Source organism: Clytia hemisphaerica, unplaced genomic scaffold (genome assembly GCF_902728285.1).
Source record: "Clytia hemisphaerica strain Z4C2 unplaced genomic scaffold, Clytia hemisphaerica genome assembly, whole genome shotgun sequence".
NCBI lineage: Eukaryota > Metazoa > Cnidaria > Hydrozoa > Leptothecata > Clytiidae > Clytia > Clytia hemisphaerica.
Window position 1 is genome coordinate 714427 of NW_027104209.1, and position 25508 is coordinate 739934.

General features: G+C 34.4%; 3 protein-coding genes across 3 annotated transcripts in view; 1 reads left to right on the top strand and 2 right to left on the bottom strand.

Annotated features, from left to right (window-relative positions):
- Nucleotides 1-22998, top strand: part of LOC136815510 (negative elongation factor D-like) — a 72765-nt gene extending 49767 nt beyond the window's left edge. The window contains exons 11-16 of the mRNA XM_067071968.1: nucleotides 16463-16605; nucleotides 17772-17886; nucleotides 18508-18603; nucleotides 19543-19683; nucleotides 21216-21345; nucleotides 22588-22998. Coding sequence (XP_066928069.1) covers nucleotides 16463-16605; nucleotides 17772-17886; nucleotides 18508-18603; nucleotides 19543-19683; nucleotides 21216-21345; nucleotides 22588-22607 — 645 coding nt within the window. The 3' untranslated portion in view covers nucleotides 22608-22998. The remainder of the gene's footprint in view (nucleotides 1-16462; nucleotides 16606-17771; nucleotides 17887-18507; nucleotides 18604-19542; nucleotides 19684-21215; nucleotides 21346-22587) is intronic.
- On the bottom strand, nucleotides 219-3515 carry LOC136815513 (steroid 17-alpha-hydroxylase/17,20 lyase-like). Its single transcript, XM_067071972.1, has 3 exons — nucleotides 3212-3515; nucleotides 1987-2298; nucleotides 219-1506 (listed from the first exon to the last, which is right to left on the bottom strand). Exons 1-3 carry the CDS (start codon nucleotides 3420-3422, stop codon nucleotides 524-526), a joined length of 1506 nt encoding a protein of 501 aa, XP_066928073.1. The 5' UTR covers nucleotides 3423-3515; the 3' UTR covers nucleotides 219-523.
- LOC136815511 (vesicular inhibitory amino acid transporter-like) lies at nucleotides 22836-24874 on the bottom strand. The gene has a single exon (XM_067071969.1). It carries the CDS (start codon nucleotides 24784-24786, stop codon nucleotides 23233-23235), a length of 1554 nt encoding a protein of 517 aa, XP_066928070.1. The 5' UTR covers nucleotides 24787-24874; the 3' UTR covers nucleotides 22836-23232.
- Nucleotides 24875-25508: the final 634 nt, after the last annotated feature.

Consider the following 25508-nt stretch of genomic DNA (forward strand, 5'->3'; position numbering starts at 1 on the left):
GCGCTTTTGATTCTCTAAAACAAGTAAAAAAGATTTTCCACAATTGTATATTCGAGAATCAAAAGTTACAGGTATTCTTGTCTTCACTGCCAATTATATCTGGATACAGTTTAATGTATTTTCAGATTTTTCAGGGGATATTTGCCTCGCAACCGTAACTATTAAAAACTCTTCTATCTTTTGGGATTACAGAAATCAGAAAAGTTTGTAGATTGTATCCTATCTTCTAAAGTTTTATATTGTATAAAAAAATGTTTTTTCCTGAAATTTACTACATCGTTTTAGTTTTAGAAAGAAATCATACATTAACCATACATTTACAAAAGTGCTGTCTTATTATATCTCTGTATTTATTTCTGAAACAAGTTTGCTCTTACGTTAGGTTCATGTTTCGACATTACGTGGTAAATTAAGAGCATATCAAAAAGTTGCATCCGAACATCAAATTGGTTGTGAGTTACGTCCTATTCATTCTAGGGTTTTTTTATCATTTATCGTTCGTCATACTCGTTAGTTATCCCCCTTAGTTGTGTTTTCGTCGGGTCAGGATGATTTTACGGCGAGGTGGATTTAATGTTATCCCCATGACGCCATCTTTAAGTGATGGTAACTGCTCTCCCGGAGCCAATGATACTTCAAAATTACGAAAGAAATTGGTTGTTATCATGAATAGTTGCAATTGGGCCATCTTTTCCGCGAGACAAACACGAGTTCCCGCTGAGAAAGGGAGATAGTGTGTCGCCTTTTCTTTCTTTAAACTTCCATCAGCATTTAACCAACGTTCTGGTTTGAATTTCTCTGGTTCATCCCAGTGTGTAGGGTCGTAGTGCATACTGTAGAGGTTTGTAAAGATTGTCGTATTCTTGGGGATTGTGTGTCCACCGACCGAAGTATCGACGGTTGTCTTGTGAGGAAGGCTTAGTGGGCCGACAGATGCCATTCGATGGGTTTCAAGGATGACGCAACTTGTGATTGTTGCTACTTCCTTGTCTTCTGGAGATATCCGACGCTTCAGCCCAACATTCGATTTGATTTCTTCGTAGATCTTTGTTTGATATTCAGGGTGGTGTAACATGAACAGTAGTAGCCATCGGAAAGTTGCAGATTGCGTTTCCACACCGGCAAACATGATGGAGCTGACTACAGATTCAAGTTGTTCTTGTGTCACCTTTTCGAATCCAGCATCTTTCCACATTTCTTTGTTTTGTGAAAAGTGGAGAAGATTGTCAGTTAGATCTCTGATATTGTGTGGATCAAAAGTGGCAATGTGTTCGTTAAACATTTTGTTTGCGTAATCGTGCCTTTGTTTGGAGCCCAGTTTCAGATTTTTGAATCTCTCTGTATCAGGGAAGTATTGAAGCCAAGGAAATATGGAGATGGCTTGACCAGGTAAAGATCCATCGTTTATCATTTTGAAGAAGCCCATAATATGAGCAAACTCTGGATCATCGAAATCATACGTTTTGCTAAAGCACATGTGGCAAATTGTGTTGATTAAAGAATTTCCTGGAAGAAAAGAGAATTTGAATATTAAATTTAATAATCCTTCTTCAAAGCATCAGAGTCAAGAATATTTCAAACATAAATTACGTAATAGTTCCAAGCCAAAGATATTTTACATTTCGTTTCCTAGTTTTTCTAAATGTCAAACATATTACTAAACGTCTAAGCGGTGAAATATGAGCTCCTCCAACCATAAAAAAGTACTGTATACTTTAATGTCAAAATTTTCTAAAATTTGCAAAATTAAATTTGTGAATTAATTTCCCGCGAAAAAAGCATTAGGTTTGCATTATTTACAATCTGCTCTTACTTTTATAAAATCTGAAAAAAATTACATCTATCTTCGTGATTCACGAAATTAAATTCCCAAGAAATACGAAAATTATAGGAATGTCATGACTTCTGACCGCGAAAATTTTTGACATTGAGTATTTTTATCTTCCTCCTTTTTTTTTGGAATATGATTTCAATACAGATACTTACCAATGTAGGAGTCAATCAAAATCGGTTTCCCAAGGTCTCGAGACAGTGTTGAACACATCTTGTCAACTTCCTCTGTAATCAAATCTTCAAGCCTCTTCATTCCTGATCCATAGATATGTAAACTTTTATACGAAACTTTCCTCAAGAATGCCCAACTTTTTGAATAATCACAATGGCCAAGGCTTGTGAAGTTTCTACTGGTGATCTTGCTTGGTATATCGGTTGAGGGTCTGCCAGCAAAGTCAGTCCCTCTTGCCATTAAAGCCTCCTTGATGACGTCATACTTGTTTAGGATGACGGCGCGATTCATGCCTGAAAAAAAAAATCATTGTAAAAAGTTTCTTTGTTTATGAATCTCCTATTAATTTTTAGCCATTATCTTATGTGAACGAAGGACGATCCCAAACGATATCCTGCTGCATCCCTGCGATTATTACTACAGTGGAATCTCTTTAGCTTGAACCTTTATAACTCGAATGTTTCCTTAGCTCGAACAAGTTTAGTGGGGTCCCTTCAGGTTGACAGTGTCTTCTAAACTCCATTCCTTCACTCGAAATAATTTGTGTTCCATGCGCGTGTTCGAGATATGGAGACCCGGCTGTATCTGGCTCATAATCATCAATCAATAGGGATGTAATGAATCGCTAATTGTACTCTCCAAAGCTACAGCATTGCAAATACAATCCAAAACTCCGTGTTAAAAAAACCTTTCTTGTAAATAAGCAACCTCGTCCCAGTGTATCCCAGGTTTTATTTACGTTACTGACGGACGCCAGAAAATCATGTGGCGCTATCATTAAGCAACAAAAAGCCGATAATATGCAGTTTAACGAGCTTGAATAAGATTGTGAAAGTTTACAGAGTTAAAGATTAGGCTCAGGTAAGGAAAATTGGGGGACACTTATTTAAGGGCTACTAAGACTACACAATATATTGACGAACAATATTCGACAATATGGTTTGCGGACCGTAATGTACGAAGTAAACAACTGGTACTTTATTATAAAAAGGAATTTTCTTTCTGTAAACAATCCCCCTTTATTGTTGGAAAATTGCAAATCGAGCTGACAATATATTGCGGACACCTTTTCAATATATTGTCGACATTCAGCAATACATCATCAATATATTACCTGACAATATATTGTGTAGTGTATGTAGCCCTTTACAGTTTATACTAGTGCTATTACAGTCATACTTAAGAAAAAGAATCATTTTCACCTACCAAAACTAAAGCTGAACACATCTCCGTACGTTTTTCCAAGTTCGATGAAATCCATATAAGGTCTTTTGCTCAACAGCAAAACATTTCCGACCAGAGGTAAAGGAAATGGTCCTTTTGGGTATTTCCTCAAACTGATCAAATGTTCCACATAATTGATAAACGCCCATAGCAAAACAAACCCAGGTATTGCTAACAAAATTGTTGCTATCATTTTGATGAACGTCTTGGATGTACTGATGGTTGAATTTATATAATACTAAAACATAAAGACGGGAAAAACTTTATCGAAAGTTTTATTAAAATGTACTTTCTCTCATGAATGAATACCGAATAATTTCATAATTTCTTTTGCAATATGAATACATATCTTATCTTCCTTTATATAAAGATCAGTAAAACGTATCCTCTTACAAGAAAAATGAATTCATCAATCAGTGCGTGTTTTTGTTCACTGCATAGAGGTATAAAGAAAGACAGGAGATGAATTTGTCGGTAATTGGTCGTTAAAGTCTTTTGATTTCTTTTATGTAATAAATCAAAAGAAATTATAGGCTCGCCCGACGAAATACGACTTTTTAATAGAACTCAAGTCTGTTCTGAACATTCTCACTATCAGCATCGAAGATTTCTAGCCTTCTAATATACGAGAATAAAATAAAATTTAGCTCCACGAAATAAGTTTGCGTTCAATTTTGGCATCCATTAAATTTTGTTTTGAAAAGATATTTTCTCTAGCCAGAAAATAAAAAGTTCTTTATAAGCACACACAATTTCAGACCCAACTTGTAGACAAAAAGTCGCTGGAGAATTTTGGAGGAAAGTATTAAGCAATAGGGTTCACCTTGAAGAAAATGTTGATCGAAAAATCTTGTCATTTGATGAAGGATTGCAAAGTTTACAGGTCCGTTTTTAGTCCAAATATTTTCTTACACCAATGTCAGAAACAATGAATCTCGTCTCATCTTATTTCCGACACTTAAGTTAGCCAATAAGATTTCACCTATCAACAAAAGAGCTCATTAAAAATGCACGATATATGAGATTATGAGCATGCATACCTCGTAATTTTTTTATCGTAAGGCGAGCATGGTTACAATAGCATACTCCTCCTGTTTCTTTATACCTCCATGGGTGCATTCACACTGTTGCATCAAATACAGGGTGTCCGGAAAAAAGTGTACAAGGTTGTTGCATGTGTTTAACAAAATACAGGGTGTCCCAATTAAAGTATCGAGTTTGAACATGCGATTGAGTAGAAAAGTTTGTGTGTGTTATCGCTAAAATATAAGAACGTTCTCCATCACACAGGCTTATTACAAAAGGTAGTTACAACTTATAAATTAATCGTAATGACAAAGAAAAAAGAGGGAGAGCTTAAAATACAATTTTGTGAACACGCACATAAAACTTTCTACTCAATCGCATGTTCAAACTCGATACTTTAATTAGGGACACCCTGTATAAGAAAATATAAACTAACACATTTATTTTTACAACGGTCATTATGATTAAAAAGAATTAAATTTCTTTACAATTTTCACGACGTTAAAGTTATTGAGGATTGTTTTTTTGTAAAAGTTATTCATAAAAGATGTCTCATGACAATTAATATGACATAGAGAGGAACTTTGATAAACAATGCAAATTTAGTGAAACACACAAGAACTTTCTTTCTATAGAAATGGTACGACTCGATACTTTTTTTCCGGACACCCTGTATGGGAACAAAGAAGTGTGCACGATCTTCTCCTTTGTCTCTTATCATCTAACTTTGCACGAACGCGTGACGTACACGCTTTTTTTTTTATAAGAATACACTTTATAAGAATGTCCATGATGAAAATGGCCAAAAAACTAAGAATATGCTAAGAATATCACCATCATGGAATTTGGCTACTAAAGCTAAGAATGCCATTTTAAGAGCATTTTCAATTATAAATTATGAATTATCCTCAAGTACGGCTCACGGCTCACTCCTTTTACGAAAGTGCCATTTTATGCTTGAGACGTATGTAGTAAATGTTAAATCTAGTATGAATTAGGATCCTAACCTAAGAATGTACTGTAAGAATATTTTAGGATGATTTCCCCTAAAAAGTTAAGAATATCCATGATGAAATGGATTTACACCATTCTTATAAAAAAAAAAGCGTGTATCTCAAGCAATCTCCATGCCAAATCTTGTTTTAATGGTAAGAAAATACTTTTATCTGTGAGAAAAAAACGTGTATATAAAGAGTGTGTATACCAACATGAATTCGTTCGTATTTCAAAAAGTTAGGTAATTTAAGTTCACTGTCTAAACTTTTCGAGTTGCTTCAAAACTACGCCAAAGAAACAAAGGCAATGATTACTATCGCTTGAACGTTTCGCGTACATCAGCAAGAAGTAGTAAAAATTATTTTCTTTTCTAGATTTTTCTCGTTCTACAACAAAATATTTTTTATGATTTAAAAAAACGTTAACCTTTACTAGTTTACCCACGGAGGCAAGTAATAAAGATAAAGATGGAGAAAAAACGTCTCGGTAATGATCTAAATGGTCGTTGAAATCTTTTATAAATCTATTCAAAGCGGCTTTCCTTTGATGTACCATCATTGGCTGCGTTTAGACCAACTGGCATTTGTAATTTGGCATTTACTCATGAGGGATTCGATTTTGATAGCTTTTCCATTGTATTTTCTGTCATGGCATTTAAGGAATCGTCTTTTTAGATTCATTACTGAAAAGGTGATTCCCTCAAGTTCAACTTTGACAGATCAAACAATGAAAAGCATGGAATTTCTCAAAAACTGCAGCCATTAAGACTGAAACTTTTTGCCGTAGGGCTAGGCTATGGCAAATCGTGCAAATTTTACAATCTATAGAAAGAACTGAATAAAAAACGTGCAAATACTTTTAAAAATCAAAAATGTCATTTTTTCTCTTTGTTTTGGTTCCTTTGTTTGATTTGAAATGCCAGAAAAGGGGATTCCTTTGCTCAAAATGGCATTTCAAATGCCAACGAAATGCCAACACGCTGGCATCATTAGGCATTTGACAAACCGAACAATTGCGCGGAACAATAGAATTCAAAAGAATACTGCAAGCAATTACAAATGCCAGGCTGGTCTAAACGAAGCCATTGGAAGCAAAAAAACATCAATTTATAACTTTATAAGAACAGAAAGAGACTGTTTGGTTGATTTTGAAAAACTTAATTTTGCCGAAAATCCTTGTTAAAATGCGATTCGAAATAGTTTCAACTGATGTAAGACTATTAATTTCATGAGGACACATTTTTGTGCTGGCATTTTGTTAACATTGAGAGTTGCATCACATTATCATTGAAAGTTTCTTATCTTAAAATCTTCACGTCTAAGTGGGCAGCGGTTTTCATACTCTGACAAAATGATCGATACAAGGTTCCTAATCGTAACACGTAATTCTTTCTTAAATCTAGCGATGGTTTATGGGCAGCTTCCCCTAGAAGTTTGGAGTTGTGCTTATTATGTGAAGTTATTTTCAATTTTTCATGACAAGGCTATTATATTTCAATATACTTATTAAAAATGTAATGTCTTTTCATTCATCTTAAATATTCCCATGAGTATACCCAAAATTAATCATCTTATTCCCAAAGCAACCAAACAGCTGTTTGCTTCCGATGATAAATCAGAATAGAACAAAAGGTATTGACTCTCCATCTATATTTTTATTACCTCCATGGTTTACCACGCCGACTTCGTATATATATACAGTATATGGCCCCCAAAACGGAGACGGCCCCCCAAAACGGAGGTCGTCATTAAAATGAGGATTCTGACTTGTAGATTTATCAGAATTAGACGATTTTTGTTTATGTTGAAAGAAGGTTGGTTATACTTAAAAATGAGCATGTTTTTGATGGTTTAACTTATTTGCGTCTGAAGGAAATATTTTAACACCAAAATTAGATAAAAATTGCATATAACTCACTCTAGCTCCTTGGATATTGAAAATAATTTATGAAAATGGGGTATAGGAAACTTTATACACCTAATGCCTTTCACAGGATGGATAAAAGATATAGCATCTTAAAGGTCAACCAGTATTTTGGGGCCCTAGAATCAGCATTGATAAAACCGAAAATTCTCAATATGAGAAACAACAAAAAATCTTGGAATTCCATTCCTATCAGCTTGAGTTGATAGTTTATAACAAAAAATTAACATTATATATATAAAAATTTTCGCTGAATCAGCAAAAACGGCAAATTCTGTCATTTTTTTGCAAAATATAGGAGAAAAATAACTTTAAAGCTTAATATTTTCAGTTTCAGTTAAGCTTTTTTTCTAAAATTTTCACAGCTTATTCCATACATGAATGGAACTATTTTCAAAAGAGATTGGTTTTCAGATACTTGATTAAGACTTTGTTGAATCAAAATTGTCATTTTGAAAATTTCTAAATTTTCAGTTTGGACTTTGCAATATCGAAAATCTTGAAATATTTGATAAAAATCATAAATTTTACATCCATCAGGTCGTAAATTTAAGGGAAAACGCAAATATGTTCATAGTCCCCCCCCCCTATTACCACTGGGCTTAATAATTTGATTTTCACTACATCTACGTTTTGGGGGCCCTAAACCTGCGTTTTGACAACCAGGGGTGTACTGTAAATATTTTATCAAACAGATTTATGCCCAAAACCCTCCAAATCACATTTCCAAACCATGGTCAAAATTTTGTATTCGTATCTTAAAGATATCTCGAGAAATCGCTAAAATTGCAAACCTCCGTTTTGGGGGACATTAGAAAAAAGCTACCTATCTTTAAGCGATTGAAAAATGTTGTTGAAATGGAAAATTTTGGAAAAGAACTTCCAGGAAATAAAGTAGAGATGTTAAAGTTTTTCATGCAGCAAAAATTTTTGTGAACAAAACGTCTTTTTCTCTAGATTTGAGAGAAATTTCAAATTTTGAAAACAAAAAGCCAGAAAATTATGGTATTGCAAATATAATTTTAAAGCTAAATTCAAAATTCGAAAATATGGCAAATTGCGTTTTGAAATTTTTTCAACCCCAAGGCAGAAGACTACTGTATCGTTATTGATTGAAGAAAATCCTTTATTTTAACATTTTTAGAAAACAGGAAAGTTGGGCTTACTTTTGTGAATCGGTTTTAGTAGATCAAAAATTATGACGGAAAGCGTAAAACTGTCATCTCGACAAAAAAACACAAGGCGTGCTGGAGATGAAACTTCCGGACAACAGACGTGGTAAAGGTTAAGGCCATTAGCTTGAAACTTTCAGTGTGAATACACCCTTATTCTCCAGTTTTGATCAAAAGTAATTTCTTTTATGAATACACTAGGCAATGAGATTACCAATAATTTCATGATTTGTTTTGCAATACTTTAATCGGATTAAATTTCACGAGATTAAATTTCCATACATGAATACCATTTTCGGACCTGCCTGAATGATAGAAAGGTGCCCAGTTGTAAAACTTCAAACTAATTCGCTGGAGGACAGAATCAAAGTAAAACATATTAGGGGCCACGCGAGAAAGCTTCCCGTGTGCAGCAGCTTGTGCAAAGGGATTTTATGATTGAATATTGTTCCTTGAATGTAGAGGATCAAAATTTGAGAGGTGGGGCCGGGTGTGACCACCTACTGCTATGGAAACTGACGTCATTGGTTACCATGACAACCAAAATAAAAAGTCGTCAAAAATTTCCATTCGAAAGAGCATGAAAAACTGATAAAGAAAAAGGTCACAACTTATATCTGAAAATGAATATATCAGGAGATATCAAGGAAATAAGGCAAAATGACGTCATAAAACGATGACGTCATGGAAAAATAAAAATTTGCCAAAATTCGAAAAATTTTTAGTTAAAAAAAAAAGTCCCTGAGTGAACATAAAATATTATTACGAAAAAGTCTGAAAATCCTTTTTAAGAAGTCTATTAGCCAAAATTGATATTTTTTAATTTTGCCTGTAATGTGCTGGTCTGTGCGTACACCAAGCTCCAACCTTCGACGGCCAATAGACTTTTTTTAACGAATTTTCATAGGTTTTCGTAATAATATTTTATGTTCACCTGGAGGGTCTTCTTTCAAGAAAACCAAAAATTTCACAATTTGCACAAGCTGCTGCACACGGGAATACATAGTGGTCTCTACTAATAGCTTAAAATCTCGCTGGAAAGACTCACTTTTGATTTTTTTTTGCTTGACCATGAAGCTCAATCCAATTCCTACAAGTTAGACCAAAAGTGACGATTTCTAACTCAAACTGGGCATTACAGGGGGGCTTCGCCCTCCTACATAGCACATGGACCATTATACTCGTCATTAGCACTTAAAGGGTTAACACGAATGGAAAATTCTCGTGTTAATAAAAACCGCGTTAATTTTAATCTTTATTAATGACAAACTACGCTGTAACTCTCACGTTGAATTGAGATGCCAAAAAGCGGGAAATAAAATCAGCGCACTTAGATGCATCCGCCCTTTTATTTCGCTGAAAACAGTGAAGGCTCCCAGGGGGGGGCAGTGGGTTTACAACTGACGGTATGTGCGGCGAAAAAATTGGCTTTTAGAATCGCACCCTTACAGTGCAGAAAAAAATCGGTGAAATTCATACCCTTACAGTGCATTTTTTCAAACTTTAAACTCTTTTAGAGCAAAAAAAATGAACATTTTCGAGCAAAATTTGCAATTTTCCCAGATTTGCTGAAATTTCCACCCTTACAGTGCATTTATCAGAAGTCCACCCTTACAGTGCATTTCTGATATTTTGAAAAACATACCCTTAACCGCCGCACATACCCGTCGGTCAATTTGCCTGACTGCCCCCCCCCCCGGGCTAAGGCTTTATGTCATGCCTATATATTCTCAAACTTTAATTATTGTCCACTAATCTGGATAAATTTCAAGATTATGTCTCTTAATTTATCTCAATTATTGACTATTTCTAAAACAGCACCTTATCAATCAAATTCATTCATAAAATCAAACTTTTTATCAAACTTTGAAAAAACAAAATTCCTTATTTTTCTAGAAAAACTATTAAAACTTCTGGCTTCAATCTAAGAAAGAGGAGGAGAACAGCTTACGTTACGCCCAGCAAACACCGTCAAGTTTGGTCACCAAAGAATACGGCAACATTTAACACATCCTACATACATTAACATTTAACATGTTGTCTCAGTTTAGAAAATCTGACTAAAAAATTCACACAATCAGAAACAAAAAAACAACGACCAATATCCAACAATTAACATATTTTCACACTTAACTAATTTCTCAAAAGACAATTAGACTAATTACAAAGTTTTTCTAGAATGTGTATTGAAATAAAATCTACAATACACCTGCATTGCCTGAAGGTGGCACCAGCATGAAACACCGTGTAGCAATTGTAAGTTAATTCTTTATTTCTTGATAATTCCAAAATATGAAAAAAATTGCAAAAAGTAGCATAGAAAATATGCATAAAACTTACAAAATATTGCTGGCAAACTATCCAAAAACAAATCCTGTGACCGACTTTAGTCAGACGATGTTAAAAAAAGACAATTACGGTAGAATTAAGTTGCTCTCCTAAAAGGTGACAACATCAGCTTACAGTAATCAGCTTACAGAAAACTATGGGAATTATAAGGGAGGGTAACAAAGCACCTGGTGGGCGCTATAATCTCTCTAATCCATACTGGGAACTAATAATAATAATAAAATTACAAATATAAGTCATTGGTCGGTTGAAAAATGAAGCAATTCCATTGGTCGACGTAACGGATGAAAAAAGTAGACCTTCCTTTAACTTTTTTTTTGTTCGCACGAAACTTTTTTATAACGTAATCTTTTCTTCAGGCAAAAAAGGTTAAGAAAAAAACTGTCACCTATTTCGCGCGAAATTGGAGACCGGCCTTAAGTCTCATTTATTTGTTTAATTTTACGTCATATTAGTTTCCAGATTCTTCGAAGATTTCGCCAGTTTTATCGGTAAGCCAATTGTTTAATGAGGAAAGGATAGGTAAAAATGATTTCATGTGTATCACCATTCCAGTGAGGATAGGAAAATATTTGTGAAATAATGATTCCTAAAAATATTACACGTTTTTTTTTTTAAACCTAGTTTATAAGAACATTTAGGCTGAAATTCGTCGAAAAATTAAGAACATCGTAAGAACACGCCCAGCCCCAGTTTGGAAAAAAATGACAAGAAACAACAATTTTTTCTTCTTTTCAAGCAGTTTTAACCGAACTTAGGGATGGATCTTCTAAAACCGAGAGTCCAATATTGTCCGAATTTTACCAATTTTAAGCGTTTAAGCGCTCATTATTTTGGATGATATTGTCGATTTAGAGTAGTCTGAAAAATTAAGAACGCATTTAAGAACATTTTAAGAACATTTTAGGCAGAAAATTGCTAAAAAAATAAGCACATCCAGGCTCAGCCAAATTTTAGGTGTTCTAATAAAAAAAACATGTTCACAACTTTTACAGTTTTGATAAAAATAGTGTTAAATTACTACTATTTTTGTTTAGACTTCCTTGATTAGAGTCTCATAAAACAATGAATGCACAACTCAAGGTGATATAACATTTAAGCTCTACTAAAGAGCATAGAACATTTCGTTTTGAAAAACTCAGCACAAACTTGGGTACAATGAAACCTTGGCAAAAAGTTGGTCTATTATTTGTGAAAAAGTTCTTTTGTGTAGGCCTAAATAACACAAAATAAATGTCCTTCAAGTAATAATATTAAAGTCACATTCGATTGTTTATTTTAAAAGACGTTTCAAACTTCTACCCACTTCTCTCAAGCTTCTACCCAGCTTTATGGTCGATGATTATTTTTAAAGGAATTCCCTTCTTGCGGGCTTTCGATGTGGCTACTGACCTGGAAGAATGGGTGGTTTGTTTAAAAATGGTAATATCAGATAAGATCGATACCTCCTTGCACCAACGTGCCAATGGCGTCCTTAGATACAGCTTTGTGTGGTTTTTGAAAGCTAGTCCTTTCTCACTTGGGGCTAAGATTTTTTTCCCTATTGAAGTATTCTTCCAGATGTGACACTGCACATAATTTATTCTCAGAAAAAGCCTGAAATTCCAAAGGTTCTACATGATTCCTTGCATTTTTATTGTTTTATTACTTCCATTATAGAGGCCCCCTAGTCGACCCTCAATTCACGTATTCACGCACACAATTTTGCCAATTCACGTATTCACGCGCGAAAAAAACCTTTTTCACGTTCATGCGCCAATTTTGCTTTTATATCTTTGGTTAAAACAATTGTGACCTTATTGGGCTAAATATGACATTTTTATGGTTTCTTTAAGCAGTTTGACCTATTCTTATGCCAAACATTTCGTCAAAACAAGTTTTCTGCAATTTTGTAACCTTATTCTCGATAGCGTCGAGGTTGGGCCAATCAAGGTTTCAAGCTGTAGACTTCAACACAAGCTTCAAAGAGGTTGAGCGGTAGTACAACCAGAGGACCCAAATTCTAATATTTGACCCCTATCTCATGAAAGGAAATGTATGGAAAACCACAACGCGAGCTAAGCGAGCGCGAAATTTTTCGAGAAATTTCGCACTTTTATTAACGGCCTTAATACGCTATTTTTAGCCAAGTATGCCTTGTTTGGTCACACAATTCTTTTGAAAGTCTTTGATTTTATTTAAACCTATTATTATCAGGCTTTTCCGGGGTTCCTATTCTCAAGAGGGGGGGGGGTGTGTTTTCCACCAGACTTGTATAACTTTTGCTCTAGAAAAGCGATGGACTTGAAACTTGGCAGAAATGTTCTCTACCATATAAGGAATTCAAAGAAAAAAATGTGGGTTGATGACGTAATCATAAAAGTTAGGGTTAACACTAAAAAAAATCTGGTACGGTGAGCGACGTACCTGCCATACCCGTTGCGGCGCTCCAAGAGTTTCGCCCAAGAGAAAACTTTTAAAATCTAGAATGCCTAGATTGCTTGAAAACGCATCATGTGCATCATTATCTATGAGAATTATTTTTTAATTGTTCGATGCTACATGCATACAAGATGTTTTAGAACTACACTCATTTTGTTTTATAAGCATACGGTAAATTTCGGCTGAAGCTCACTATGCTTAAGTAAAGCTCAATTTTGAGCCTCGACTTATGCTTAACCCTATGCTTGGTAAAAAAATTATGAAGGGGGTTAAGATTTTAGAGGATATTTTATTTTTTACGTTCACAAAAACGAAAAGCTTATTGTAAGTTTAGAAAGTGTACATTCTTTAGAGACCAAGTTGTGTTATTTATAAGAGATTAAACAAAATAAAATCACCAATTTTGTTTGTAATTCTCTTCTTCATTCTTCTGTTATTTTCTGAAGTTTTGGAAATTATGATTCTAAAAATTTCTTTGGCTGAGCCTCAAGGTATGCTTAGCATATGCTTAATTTTTCTGGAAAATTGAGCTTCAGTATGCTTATAAACGTTATGCTTATAAAAAAATGAGTGTACCTATTTTTGCAAATTATTAAAGGAACAAATCCTCTATAAGTCTCTAAGTTAACGCGGTATCATTTTGTGTATTGTATTGTAGTAACAATATAAGTGACTACGGAGAGACGACCATTATTAAATTCGCTGACAGAGAAAATTTTCTCTAGACTCTTTTGTTTTGGCTAAAAACGCTCTCGTTGGATGCAGTATTTGCATCACAAAAATTGTCATCAAAAATGAAAAAATACGCCCTCAGAAAAAGAACGAAAATATTTGTTAAGATATCTTTAATGATTTTAAGGTTATAAAGTTTTGATTATTTTGAATGACTTTACCAAGACAATAAGTTTATATGACAATAAGAAAACTTTACTTTAAAAGTTATTGAGAATAATTAATATGACACAGAGAGAAACTTTGATAAACATTGCAAATTTAGTGAAACACACACAACTTTCTTTTTATAGAAATGGTACGACTCGATACTTTTATTAGGGACACCCTGTATAACGTCTATATATAGATATACGTATTACACGCATTATAAAACGACTCCAGTCTAAATTGTCAAGAGAATAATTGCAATTCCTTTGGTGGTAATCGTTTAATATAAAAAGCTTCTAAAAAATTTAATTGCGACCACGAAGTGCTATTAATTTCCACATCAATGCTAAAATTATAAATAACAGCAATTTTAGAACTGTGGAAATTAATAGCACTTCGTGGTCGCAATTAGATTTTGTAGAAGCTACTGTTGATAATGACCCGAAAGGAGTTCGAAATACTCAGAAGTTTCACCGTCTCTCTCTTTTTTTGTATTTTGAATGTTGAAATCAAGAAGATGAGCTTATTCGGATTAAGTTTTGTTTTATTTAATGTGTTCATTAAAGATCTTTAAATTCAATGTCATTCTGACTGAACCATCTGGTTTTGGTCTAGTGAAAATTGGGGGAATGAATTCCTCATCCTCATGATGATGATGATGATGATGATGATAATTATCTTTTTCTTTAAGTATTTATTAACTTCTTCTCTGATAAAAGCACTTCCTCCACTGAGAATTGTGGATTTTTGGCAAAGCGGTTTGACCTAGGCCAAGATGTGAAGAAAATGTTTCTTCTTTTATTATATTTAAAATAGAAGCATCTGATGTGTATTTACCCCACTGGGCTCTTTCAAATTCTGTTCTACACGTTTTGCACGTTGCTTTATAATCACTGTAGGTGAGACAGGGGTGAGCTTTACTCTTCAATTCGATAAATAAATGATCATAAGAGAAAGACTCTACGTGGAAAAAGAGGAAAAACTCGATCAGCCAAATTTATCTGGTCGCCGGTCGGTGGTCGCTGGTTGTGGTCGCCATTTGTGGTCGATGTTTAGAAACTCCCATTTCCTTAATTAAATCCATCAAAGTTAAACAAAGAGATTTATAATGGATGAATACACTGGTTCATTACAGTTCTTTGTAGGTTCACGAGATCTATCATAACATGTTAATTGATTTTGCTTAAGGCTTCTCATTGGTTGATTCTTTATTGATTTCGCCTGTGATTGGTTGATATTGATATCCATCACTTGAAATCTGTAAACATATTTGTTGTAATGGTTGTACTCTATAACTGCATTCGTCTTACACATCCACAACACACTGTTTGAACTGTTTCTATTTTTTCCTCATTCCATTCGTGTTTGAAATCGCAAAACTTTTTGTTCATTGCATCCTTTGTTTATGCTTCCTTAATTAAATCTTTTGTTTTAAAGGCTGCTTCTACCCTACCTTTAAGACAATGGAGCTTATGACTTTTAATTAAGAAAAATCAAATGAAAGTGGCAAAGCAATGCAGTTAGTTAACCTTTTGTTGCGTGCACGCTTCTATTGTAAAACATTAATGATTTTATAATTACAGTTTTAATAAGGAAACCTTCCAGTGTGAACGCGCCCAATATCACTTTTCGAAGCTATAATTTTAGCAAAAGTCTTTTTGACTTTGTTGACAAATTCTATTTTGAAAAGCCGATGCTTGATTTCCTTGATTTTTGGTTTAACCTAAAATCCTTTGAGTCGACCAATTTGGTTATGTTAGCTTTCTTTCATATATATAACACATTTGTCTAGTTTCTACAGTTATTTAACCCCGATGCTGGTATATCACGGCCAATAGAATAAAAACAAGACATTTTTAAATGCTATTCGTGAGGAATTTAAGGCAACAATCTTTCATTTAAATTCCTAATCTTCGTGAGCAATTGACGATGCATTATTCGGTTCGTTTGATTCAAAAAGGTATCGTAAATGTGGTCTTTCAGTTTAGGGCTTTCTCCTCTTTATGCGATTTTCCGAGCGATTTTAGGGCTGTCTGTGCGATTTTTGTTGATTTTGGATAACCATTAAATTATAAAAGGTACACTCCATATGATAGAGTAGAGGCAAGAGCGATTTTCTTATCCTCCACTCTTAAACGTCTTTTCAAGGATCACATAATCGCTATCTAATACATTAAATCTTTCTTGTTCCAACGGCAGATTATACTGAGACAGACTTTAAGTCACTTTTCACATGACCACGGGTAAAGTGTCTTTTCTAGTAAAAAAATACGATATCCAGGGGTAAGCATCTTTATAAGAGAGGATATCCAGGGGGTTGAGCATATTTTTAAGAGTGGATATCCATCTTTACTAAAGTAAGATATCCAGGGGGTTCGATAAAAATCAATATCCTCAACAGTAGGGATAATTTTTTATTTCTGGAAAAGTCCAATAAATGATAAGAATATCTTTCTAAACGCAGGGTATCCGTGAATCAGTGTTCACAGAGGAAGTGAAACAAACTTTGAAAGCGATAGAGGTCGTGCATCGGATTTGTTCGAACGATGTTGGATCCAGTACCATGCAATTGACCGCTGACTTCAGTCTCATCTACCAATGTATCAGGTCAGTCACGTGATCTATTTTCAATTATTATTTCATCAGAATTTCAGGCTCTATTCGCTGTTACGTCCTCGGACAAGTGACCAGGTGACAAATCTAAGTGGATACTGCTTGAAAATAAGTTTCTAAACCTCTAAGCCCGGATGGTACTGCCTTTATAGAATAGTTTATTTATCTTTTTACTTTTTAGAATACTTCATGAATAGTGGCAAAAATAGCTAAAAGTAGACAAAAAAAATTGAAATTTTTTCTAATTTTCACCCTGAGAATTGTCCAAAATAACCAAAAGTCGACCCTGTCAGATATATATCTTGAATATCAGTAAATTGGGGAGACAGTCTGATATCTTCAGAACCTAAAAAAGGCCTCCCGGGCCTCCAAAGATAAGAAGTATTTAAGTATTTTAGTGGTAACAAACGAGACTGTTTGTGGTAACAAACGACACTGTTTGTGTCTGCTAGATGGTGAACCTGATAGGTAGACAAAGGAGCCGATTCTTTTGTTGTTTTTTTTTTCTTCTTTTCCTTGATTTGATAAAAGCCATTAAACAGGGCTCTTGACGATCAAAAAGTGGCTGTACGTCGCATATTGAATATCACTAGATGGTATATCTTTAACCAAACTAAAAATAGATTTTCGGAAAATTGTTGTAAAACTTCTTTGTTTCAAAATCTTGAAGATAGTGACTTTTGACAAATTTTTCATCCCAATCTTTTGTACCAAAAGAGTCATAACTTTTGAAACATCTATCTAGAAAAATTTTCCGAAATTTTTTGAATAGTCGGATTTTGCAGACAATTAAAAAAAAATTGAAACAAAAAGGTTAATTATCCATTAAAATTTAGCACTTTTTGTAAATTATTAGTATTATTTTACTATTATTTAGTATTATAACATTATTTTATTAACGTCTTTTTAAGGTTCATAACGTCATTAAATTGCTAATTGCTCTTGATAGAATAAATTTAGAAGCAACTTATGAAGACTATTTCTTGTTAACAAGGCATCCCACAGTAAGTCTAATGGTAGAAAATCTGATTGTTCAACGCCATGAACAGTAGGGTTTGTAGGGTTTGTTAGATTTTTGAAAACCATTTACAAAATATTGTAAACACACACGATTTAGCGTATTAATATATAGATTGATTGACTGACTTTTTTTTCCACAGGTACCCAATCATCTCAGTGGGAATTATTCACTGGATCAAGTATTGCTTCTCGGACACTCACTATCACAAAGTGATTACGGACAGCTCCCCTTTTCAAGTCGTCCTTTTAGATGAGGTATCATTTCATTTTCATTTAACGTGAGAGGAAAGCATCCACTTCGCATTCATTCGTTGTTTAAACTCCAACTTCATTTTTGATCGATTTTTGCCCTCTTTACCTGTGTTTCTTAAAAACCCTTTCAAAGTTTAAATGAGCCATTCCATTTTATCTCCATACAGGGGGTAGACGAAGATTTCCAGAGGGTAATCCGAAAAAAATTTCCAGGGGGTAAGAGACTAATTTAGTTCGTCCACCCTCACTTTAAGGTATGAAAATCATTTTTTCCAGGGGATATCTACACATTTTCAATAATCTTTTTTCGACTTGAAAATGTTCGCCCACCCCCCTTCGCCCATTTAGATTTCTCATTTAAACTTTCAAAGAATTCGATGAAGAGATTAGTGAATATTCATGTATTCTTCTCCTTTTTCTTGTTTCTCTTCATAATGAAGAGTGCTCAATACTTAAGTAGAGCTTGTTTATAAAGATTAAGAAACGGTGTATTTCTTCTCAATACTTAAAGTTTCTTGCTTACGAATTCATCAGTTGATTAGAAGTAACTATCAAAGCAAAATGTATTCTTCTCGATATGAAGTATGATAACTACTGTCTTCTTCTTCCTTTTCCTCCCTTCAGATCAACAGTAGCCATCCATTACTCCATTCTCGTGTTTTGGAATTGTTGAAAGAATTATTCGAAAGGAATTATCCTCAACTTGACACACTCATCGAGGTGAAATACTTTTCGGTTCATTTCAGACTTTGAGAGTATCCCTTTTTAAACTCTTTAAACCTTAAAGCTTTTAAGGGGTCTGACCATAGTGAATTTTTAATATTTACCACTTACAAAATATAAATTTCTACTTGATGTAGCACTCAAAACTATGGCATGTTATATATATTCTGTTATGCCAATTATCCGTGAGTCGAAAATCCGTGAAGTAAAATGAAGACATTTGCGAAGAAGAGTATTTCAACATTGAAGAGCTTAGTTTTGGCGAAGAAAAAATATTTTGAAAATTCTTTTGGAGTAAATGGTGTATCTTTTATCGAATTAAAATTATTTTTTCGGAAAACTTTTCTAAAAGCTTATTTGCTTCAAATTCTTGAAAACAGTGCTTTTTGACCAATTTTCCATCCCAATTTTTCATAGAAAAACAACCATAACTTTTGATGCATTAATTTAGAAAATTTTTCCAAAAAAAGCTTAGCACTTTTTATAAAAGAAGGTGATGCCACATATTATTAACGTCTTTTTAAAGTTCATAACATCATTTTTGCAATTAACTTCTTGATTACTCTTATAGGATTTGATTAAAAAGCGATCTGAAAGGCAATTCTTTGTTAAAAGTGTTAAAGAACCTAAACTATAATAACTTTGATGTTCAAATACTAAAATCAATTTTCCGACTATGGTCAGAGCCCTTAACTCGATGGCGTTAACTTCATAAAACATTGAGGATAATATCTCGATACACTCATCTAACATCCGAACATTATGTTCCAATTTGGTTCGAGTGCTTTTCGGATACAGACGTTTTGAAATATAGTTTCATTCAGACATTTTCGTTCTCACATTTTATCAAGTAAATTGATTATCATATTATCATAGACATAATGCTTGATGCTACTCAGCGTAGAATTTTGATTTTACTTTTTTCTTTGCATTAAGATTGAGTTTAAGAAGACGTTGATAGATCGTATGATCCACATGTTGAGCCGTGGCTACATCCTGCCCGTCGTCTCCTACATCAAAGATTGTATGGATAAACAATTGTCAGACGTCTCACTTCTTCGACATTTCGTTGTAGAGGTTTGTCTACCAATCGTATTTAAGTTGACTACATATAACTCTAACTCAAATGTCGGAAAAAATCGCTGACACCATGAGGATTTCCTAATAAACTCTTATATAAAAGACCGCTAATACTGGAACCTTTATGACTCGGACGATTCTTTTTTACTCTTCCCATTCGAGTTATTGAGACTCTACTGTGCTCAATATCAGTAACTACAGTATATGGGCCCCCAAAACGGAGACGGCCCCCAAAACGGAGGTTTTCATTAAAATGAAGATTCTGACTTGTAGATTTATCAGAATTAAACGATTTTTGTTTATTTTGAAAGAATGATGGTTATACTAAAAATGAGCATGTTTTTTATGGTTTGAGACAGATTCAAAATAATATTTGCGTCTAAAGGAAATATTTTAACACCAAAATTAGATAAAAATTGCATATAACTCACTCTAGCTCCTTGGATATTGAAAATAAGTTATGCAAACGGGGTATAGGAAACTTTCTACACCTAATGCCGTTCAGAAAATGGAAATACATCTGTGACTTTAGAGGCTGGGTAGAAGATATAGCATCTTGAAGGTCAACCAGTATTTTGGAGCCCTAGAATCAGCATTGACAAGACCGAAAATTCTAAATATGAGAAAAAGCAGAAAATCTTAGAATTATATTCCTATCACCTTGAGTTAATGGTTTATAACAAAAAAGTAATATTATATATAAAATTTTTCGCTGAATCAGCAAAAACGGCAAATTCTGTCATTTTTTGCAAAATATAGGAGAAAAATATCTTTAAAGCTTAATATTTTCAGTTTCAGATAAGCTTTTTTTCTAAAATTTTCACAGCTTATTCCATACATGAATGGAACTATTTTCAAAAGAGATTTGTTTTCAAAAACTTAATTAAGACGTTGTTAAATCAAAATTGTCATTTTGAAAATTTCTAAATTTTCAGTTTGGACTTTGCAATTTCGAAAATCTTGAAATATTTCATAAAAATCATAAATTTTACATCCATCGGGTCGTAAATTTAAGGGAAAACACAAATATGTTCATAGTTTTCCCCCCTATTACCACTGGGCTTAATAATTTGAGTTTAACTACACCTCCGTTTTGTGGGCCCCAAACCTGCATTTTGACAACCAGGGGTATACTGTAAAAATTTTATCAAACAAATTTATGTCCAAAACCCTCTAAATCATATTTCAAAACTATGGTCAAAATTTTGTATTCATATCTTAAAGATATCTCGAGAAATCGCTAAAATTTCAAACCTCCGTTTTGGGGGCCATTAGAAAAAAGCTACCTATCTTTAAGCGATTGAAAAATATTGTTGAAATTGAAAGTTTTGAAAAAGAACTTCCAGGAAATAAAGTAGAGATGTTAAAGGTTTTCATGCAGCAAAAATTTTTGTAAAATCTCATTTCCTCTATAGATTTGAGAGAAATTTCAAATTTGATCGCCGTTTTTGGGTCCACATACTGTATGACTTTAGGCGATGTTTATTTTATTTAAAAACATGTTTAAAGCTGCTTCCCTTTTATGATAGGTTTTGGAGATGATTGCTCCACCTTACTCACCTGATTTTATCTCCCTAATGTTACCAATCGTGAAAAACAAAGAAATTACGGATACACTTCGAACCAGTTCGGGAGAAGACGATGTATCACAATTTCTAAGTAAGTGCTTCCCTATATTACACAGGATTCAGTTTGAGCTACAAACTTAAATTGTCGCATCAAAATAAAAAAGCTATTAGTCCAAAACTGTTTCCACTCTGGACTTAAGGCTTTTTTGCCCTGAACTGATGCGAATTAAGGCTTTTTTACCCTGAAAATAAAGTGAAAAGTTTTTATTTTTCTAGAAGCTTAAAATTAGGCCACTTTTTGTTGGATTTTGTTGGATTTGAGCCAAAAAATCGGTAAAAGATGGGGTGTAAAGCATCGGTATGGTCATAACTCGATTTTCCAAAAAACGGGCTTTTTTTTATTTTGATGCGACGAAATAAAAGTTTTATTAAAGCTCCTTGGTTTGAGATTAAGTATATTTTCTCCACATCAACCAATCGGACGGTTTTTCATCCATGGACATTTATTAGTTAAAGTTAACACCCGGTAGGATTTTTTCAGCCAGTGGGATAAAGATAACGGACCCAAACTCGATGCGGATTGATATTCCTGTTTTTTTATGGCTGGAGGTTTGAATTCCATTGTTTTAGAGCTAGAAAATTTTTTGAGGATGGAAAAAATAGCACATTATTTTGCAGTAAGGATCTGCTTATCTGATTATTTTCAGTGGGGACTAAAATAAGAGGCTAATTTTCCAGTTGGACAATATTTTGGCCGATTTTTTTAGTGGGAAGGGGCCCCAGTGGGTTTGTGAGAAGGGGGTGTCATAACAATATCGGCCAATAATACCGGACCATATACAAACCGGTATTCAAATACATCTGTCTACCCTAAAATCACAATATGAAGGAGGTTGTTACTTGTAAAGTCGGTGAAGTGGTAAAGAGGTTTGGGGTTCTCGCTTTGTGCAGTGGGAACTTATGCTTTGTTTCTTTTGATAAAAAGTTTAAAAACAGAGGTAACAAAAGCCCATTTCTTTAAAATTGATGTTTCAGGTGTCCGTGTATAGTCTAAGACAAATCACTACATAAGAAATAAGCCCAAGACGGAAGAAAATTCGCAAATGGGCTTTTTACTGAAAAGGGTTTACAGCCGATAGAGTTTGCCGGTCTTCGAAACTCTCCCGCCGATTTTTTTCCGTATACCGCCATACCGCCATTTTTCCCGCCTTTACTATCAATGTATAACGGACGATAACATCGTCTAGTCTCCGTGTTATAAGGGGGACAAGATTAACTCGATTATAGATAGCTGAGATTTAAAAAAGAGTTAACATAATTTAATATTTTTCAGGTCGATGTGAAAATGGTTAGATCGCAACAGAACAGAGAATTCGATTGGAAGCGTTTATATTCTACTTGAATCGCGAATACAAACATAATGAAAGTTACATCAAAATCATTTATGTGAGGTATGAAGTGTTAAATGAACTTAAGAAAGCAGTTTACTGGAGATAATGCTGTTACTCAATCCTTAAACACCTTACTCTAACCAATATTTAGCCGGCGGACTACCCCAATACTGTTTGAAGATATTTGGTATAGAAACACTTGTAGATGCATGTACAGAAGAAAATGAGGAAACAGTTACATCATTTACCTAATTCATTCGAAACATAAGAAGCCTTTGTAAAGTAAATATTATTGTTTTTAAAATATGAAAGAAAGTGTCACATGGTGAGCCCAACACCTCAAATGAAATGTATTAGCAAATTGTCGCTTTATTGAGTTGTTAAGTGTCCCTCTAATAGTTTTGAAAAGTATGAATATTTCGAACGATTCACGATTCACGAACCCATCATTGGTTATTTGAATCGACTACTCGTACAACTTTCACGTTTATAGAGAAAAATTCAAAATTGTCCGATTGTTATTCCAGCACCTCTCTCTCATAGCAATAGATCAAACAGATGTTTTCTTGGTAACCATGGTAACCTCATCAACCATGCATTGGTGCTGCGTCATCGCCAGCTTTGGAATAAGCGTCGACGATTGCGGTAGTGGAATAGTACATCCCTGCACCGGCCGACACACTGCCAAAGATGATGATAATGGTATGTATCATACGCTCAAACTTGTCCAATTGTCTCAACTTCATGTGGAATAAGCAAGGGAAAATGAACGCTAAACACATGCCAGTAAAATTACCAACAAAACTCATATATAGACCAAAGTGCGGCACAATTACCGCTATGGTTAAAGCAATACTGATGAGTAACATTCGAATGATGGCTTTCCTCAAACGTTTTAAGTATTCGTTTTCTGGTTGTTCGTCGTCCTCCAATTCGATGATTTTCCCGCCAATTCTGCTATCACCCTCGTCTCCACTCTCCTCACTTTCCAACAGTGTTTTCTCAAGGATTTCGTCCTCAGTCTTCAAGTCCTTATACTTTGTATCACACATCGATTGCACTTTACTGCTGAACCAATCTTTGGAGATGTGAATTTTATCAATCAAGACGAACACAGTGTAAGCTGGAAATGTGAAAGAAAACAAGGCGAGACAGAGGACACAAATATTGACGGTGATCTTGAAAGGACCATGAGGGAGGTTATTAGTAATGCACTGTTTTGTATCTCCTTTGAAGGTTAAGAAGCCGATCAAACCAAAGATGATTTTCACCAATGTGATGGAAATATAAGAAATATCCATGACCTTTCCATAGTGTTTCTCCTTCTTCATGGAACCTTCGATAGCTGGCATGTAAGGTTGCGAGGAGTAGCTCACCACCATGATACCCATACTGATAAAGAACTTACCCACATTGAAATCCAATGCTTCACTATTAATAGACCATTCCTCTGCTTGATAAAAACCATAAATTGCGACAGTGACGTAAACGATTTGACCGATAACTACAGTCAGGAAACTAACGAAAGCCACTTGACCGAGATTCGCCATAAACGCGTTTGGAATGACCAATAGGAAAGCAAGCATGGACCAATGACTTTTCTCTAACGGTGCGTTTGGGAATGAACTATGGAGGATTGATCCACACAGGATGAGAAGGAGCGTGCAATAGGATAGCTGCTCCACTATCATAGCTAGGTAGACGATCCATTTCCCGAAAGCTCCTCCAAATGCTTCTCCTATATCTTCATAACTATCTCGTACCCGGACCTCGATCCCAGTGACGGGATCCGTCTCATACAAACATTTGACTAATCGCTTGCTTGTGTAATTAGACATTGTGGCGACGATTGCTGTGAAGATTAAACTGAGATATGTTCCCGATAAAACGACGTACGGCATGGAGAGGATTACAACACCTTGGTTCGCATTGAAAATATTCCAGAATGTTTGTAAATTCGATGCCTTCTTCGGTTCATTTGAACACGTTTCGCCAGACATAAGATTTTCGTTTGAATCGTAATAACGCTCCTCGTCTTCATCATATTGCGAGCCATCATCATCCTTTTCCACGAATAAAACGTCGTAAAAATCTTTCACACTTTCGCGAAACTTCTCGAAAACCGTTGTGTTGAACCACATTGTATGTAACCTTTGTAAATTCTGGTATGCTTTTTATTTCTTCATTGGTTATACCATTGATTGCTATCTATAAATTAGAAAGACAATATATTGGTTAATTTGTTAATTTCCTATACTATTCATGATATGCACGACTGCAATGACTTTCTATAGATCCAATACACCTTTTCATAAATTACGTTACGAACATCACTTGCCTCGTTTTGAAATTATTGCCATGGTGATTAACTCCAATCGGATTTTATCAAAACTCCTTCCTATTCAGAAAAAAATCATTTAATGTCTCAAGAGACTTATCACCATGGTAATTGTTTGAATACGAGGCAAGTGATGTTCGTGACGAAATTTATGAAAAGGTGTATTACATCCTTTAGTATTCGTAGAAATACTAAAATACACGGTGACAATGTAGAGGCCTGTTAAAAAAGTCCATTAAGTAACCATAGCCTGAACCATAAACCGCAAACTCGAATCCCAATCCCTTTGTTCACTATTTTCTGATTCTAATTAATAGCGTTCATGAACGTCCGTCAGTAAAATAAGCAGGTGTGGGTACTAGTGGGTGCTAGTGGTACGACATTGAGAATTCAGCTGAAAAATAGAACTCTAAGTCTCTCAAAGCCACGGAGAAATTTTCAAAAGTGACCTTTGTTGGAACTTTTTTAATTTTTTAGTCCATTGAGACCAAAAAATTGCATGAATAAAAAAAGGTCAACAGAAAA

Coding starts and splice junctions, on each gene's coding strand:
- LOC136815513 (XM_067071972.1), bottom strand. CDS start 3,422: ATGATAGCAACAATTTTGTTAGCAATACCTGGGTTTGTTTTGCTATGG. Junction 2,299..3,211: donor TGTGTTCAGCTTTAGTTTTG/GTAGGTGAAAAT, acceptor TTTTTTTTTCAG/GCATGAATCGCGCCGTCATC. Junction 1,507..1,986: donor TTTGATTGACTCCTACATTG/GTAAGTATCTGT, acceptor CTTTTCTTCCAG/GAAATTCTTTAATCAACACA.
- LOC136815511 (XM_067071969.1), bottom strand. CDS start 24,786: ATGTGGTTCAACACAACGGTTTTCGAGAAGTTTCGCGAAAGTGTGAAA.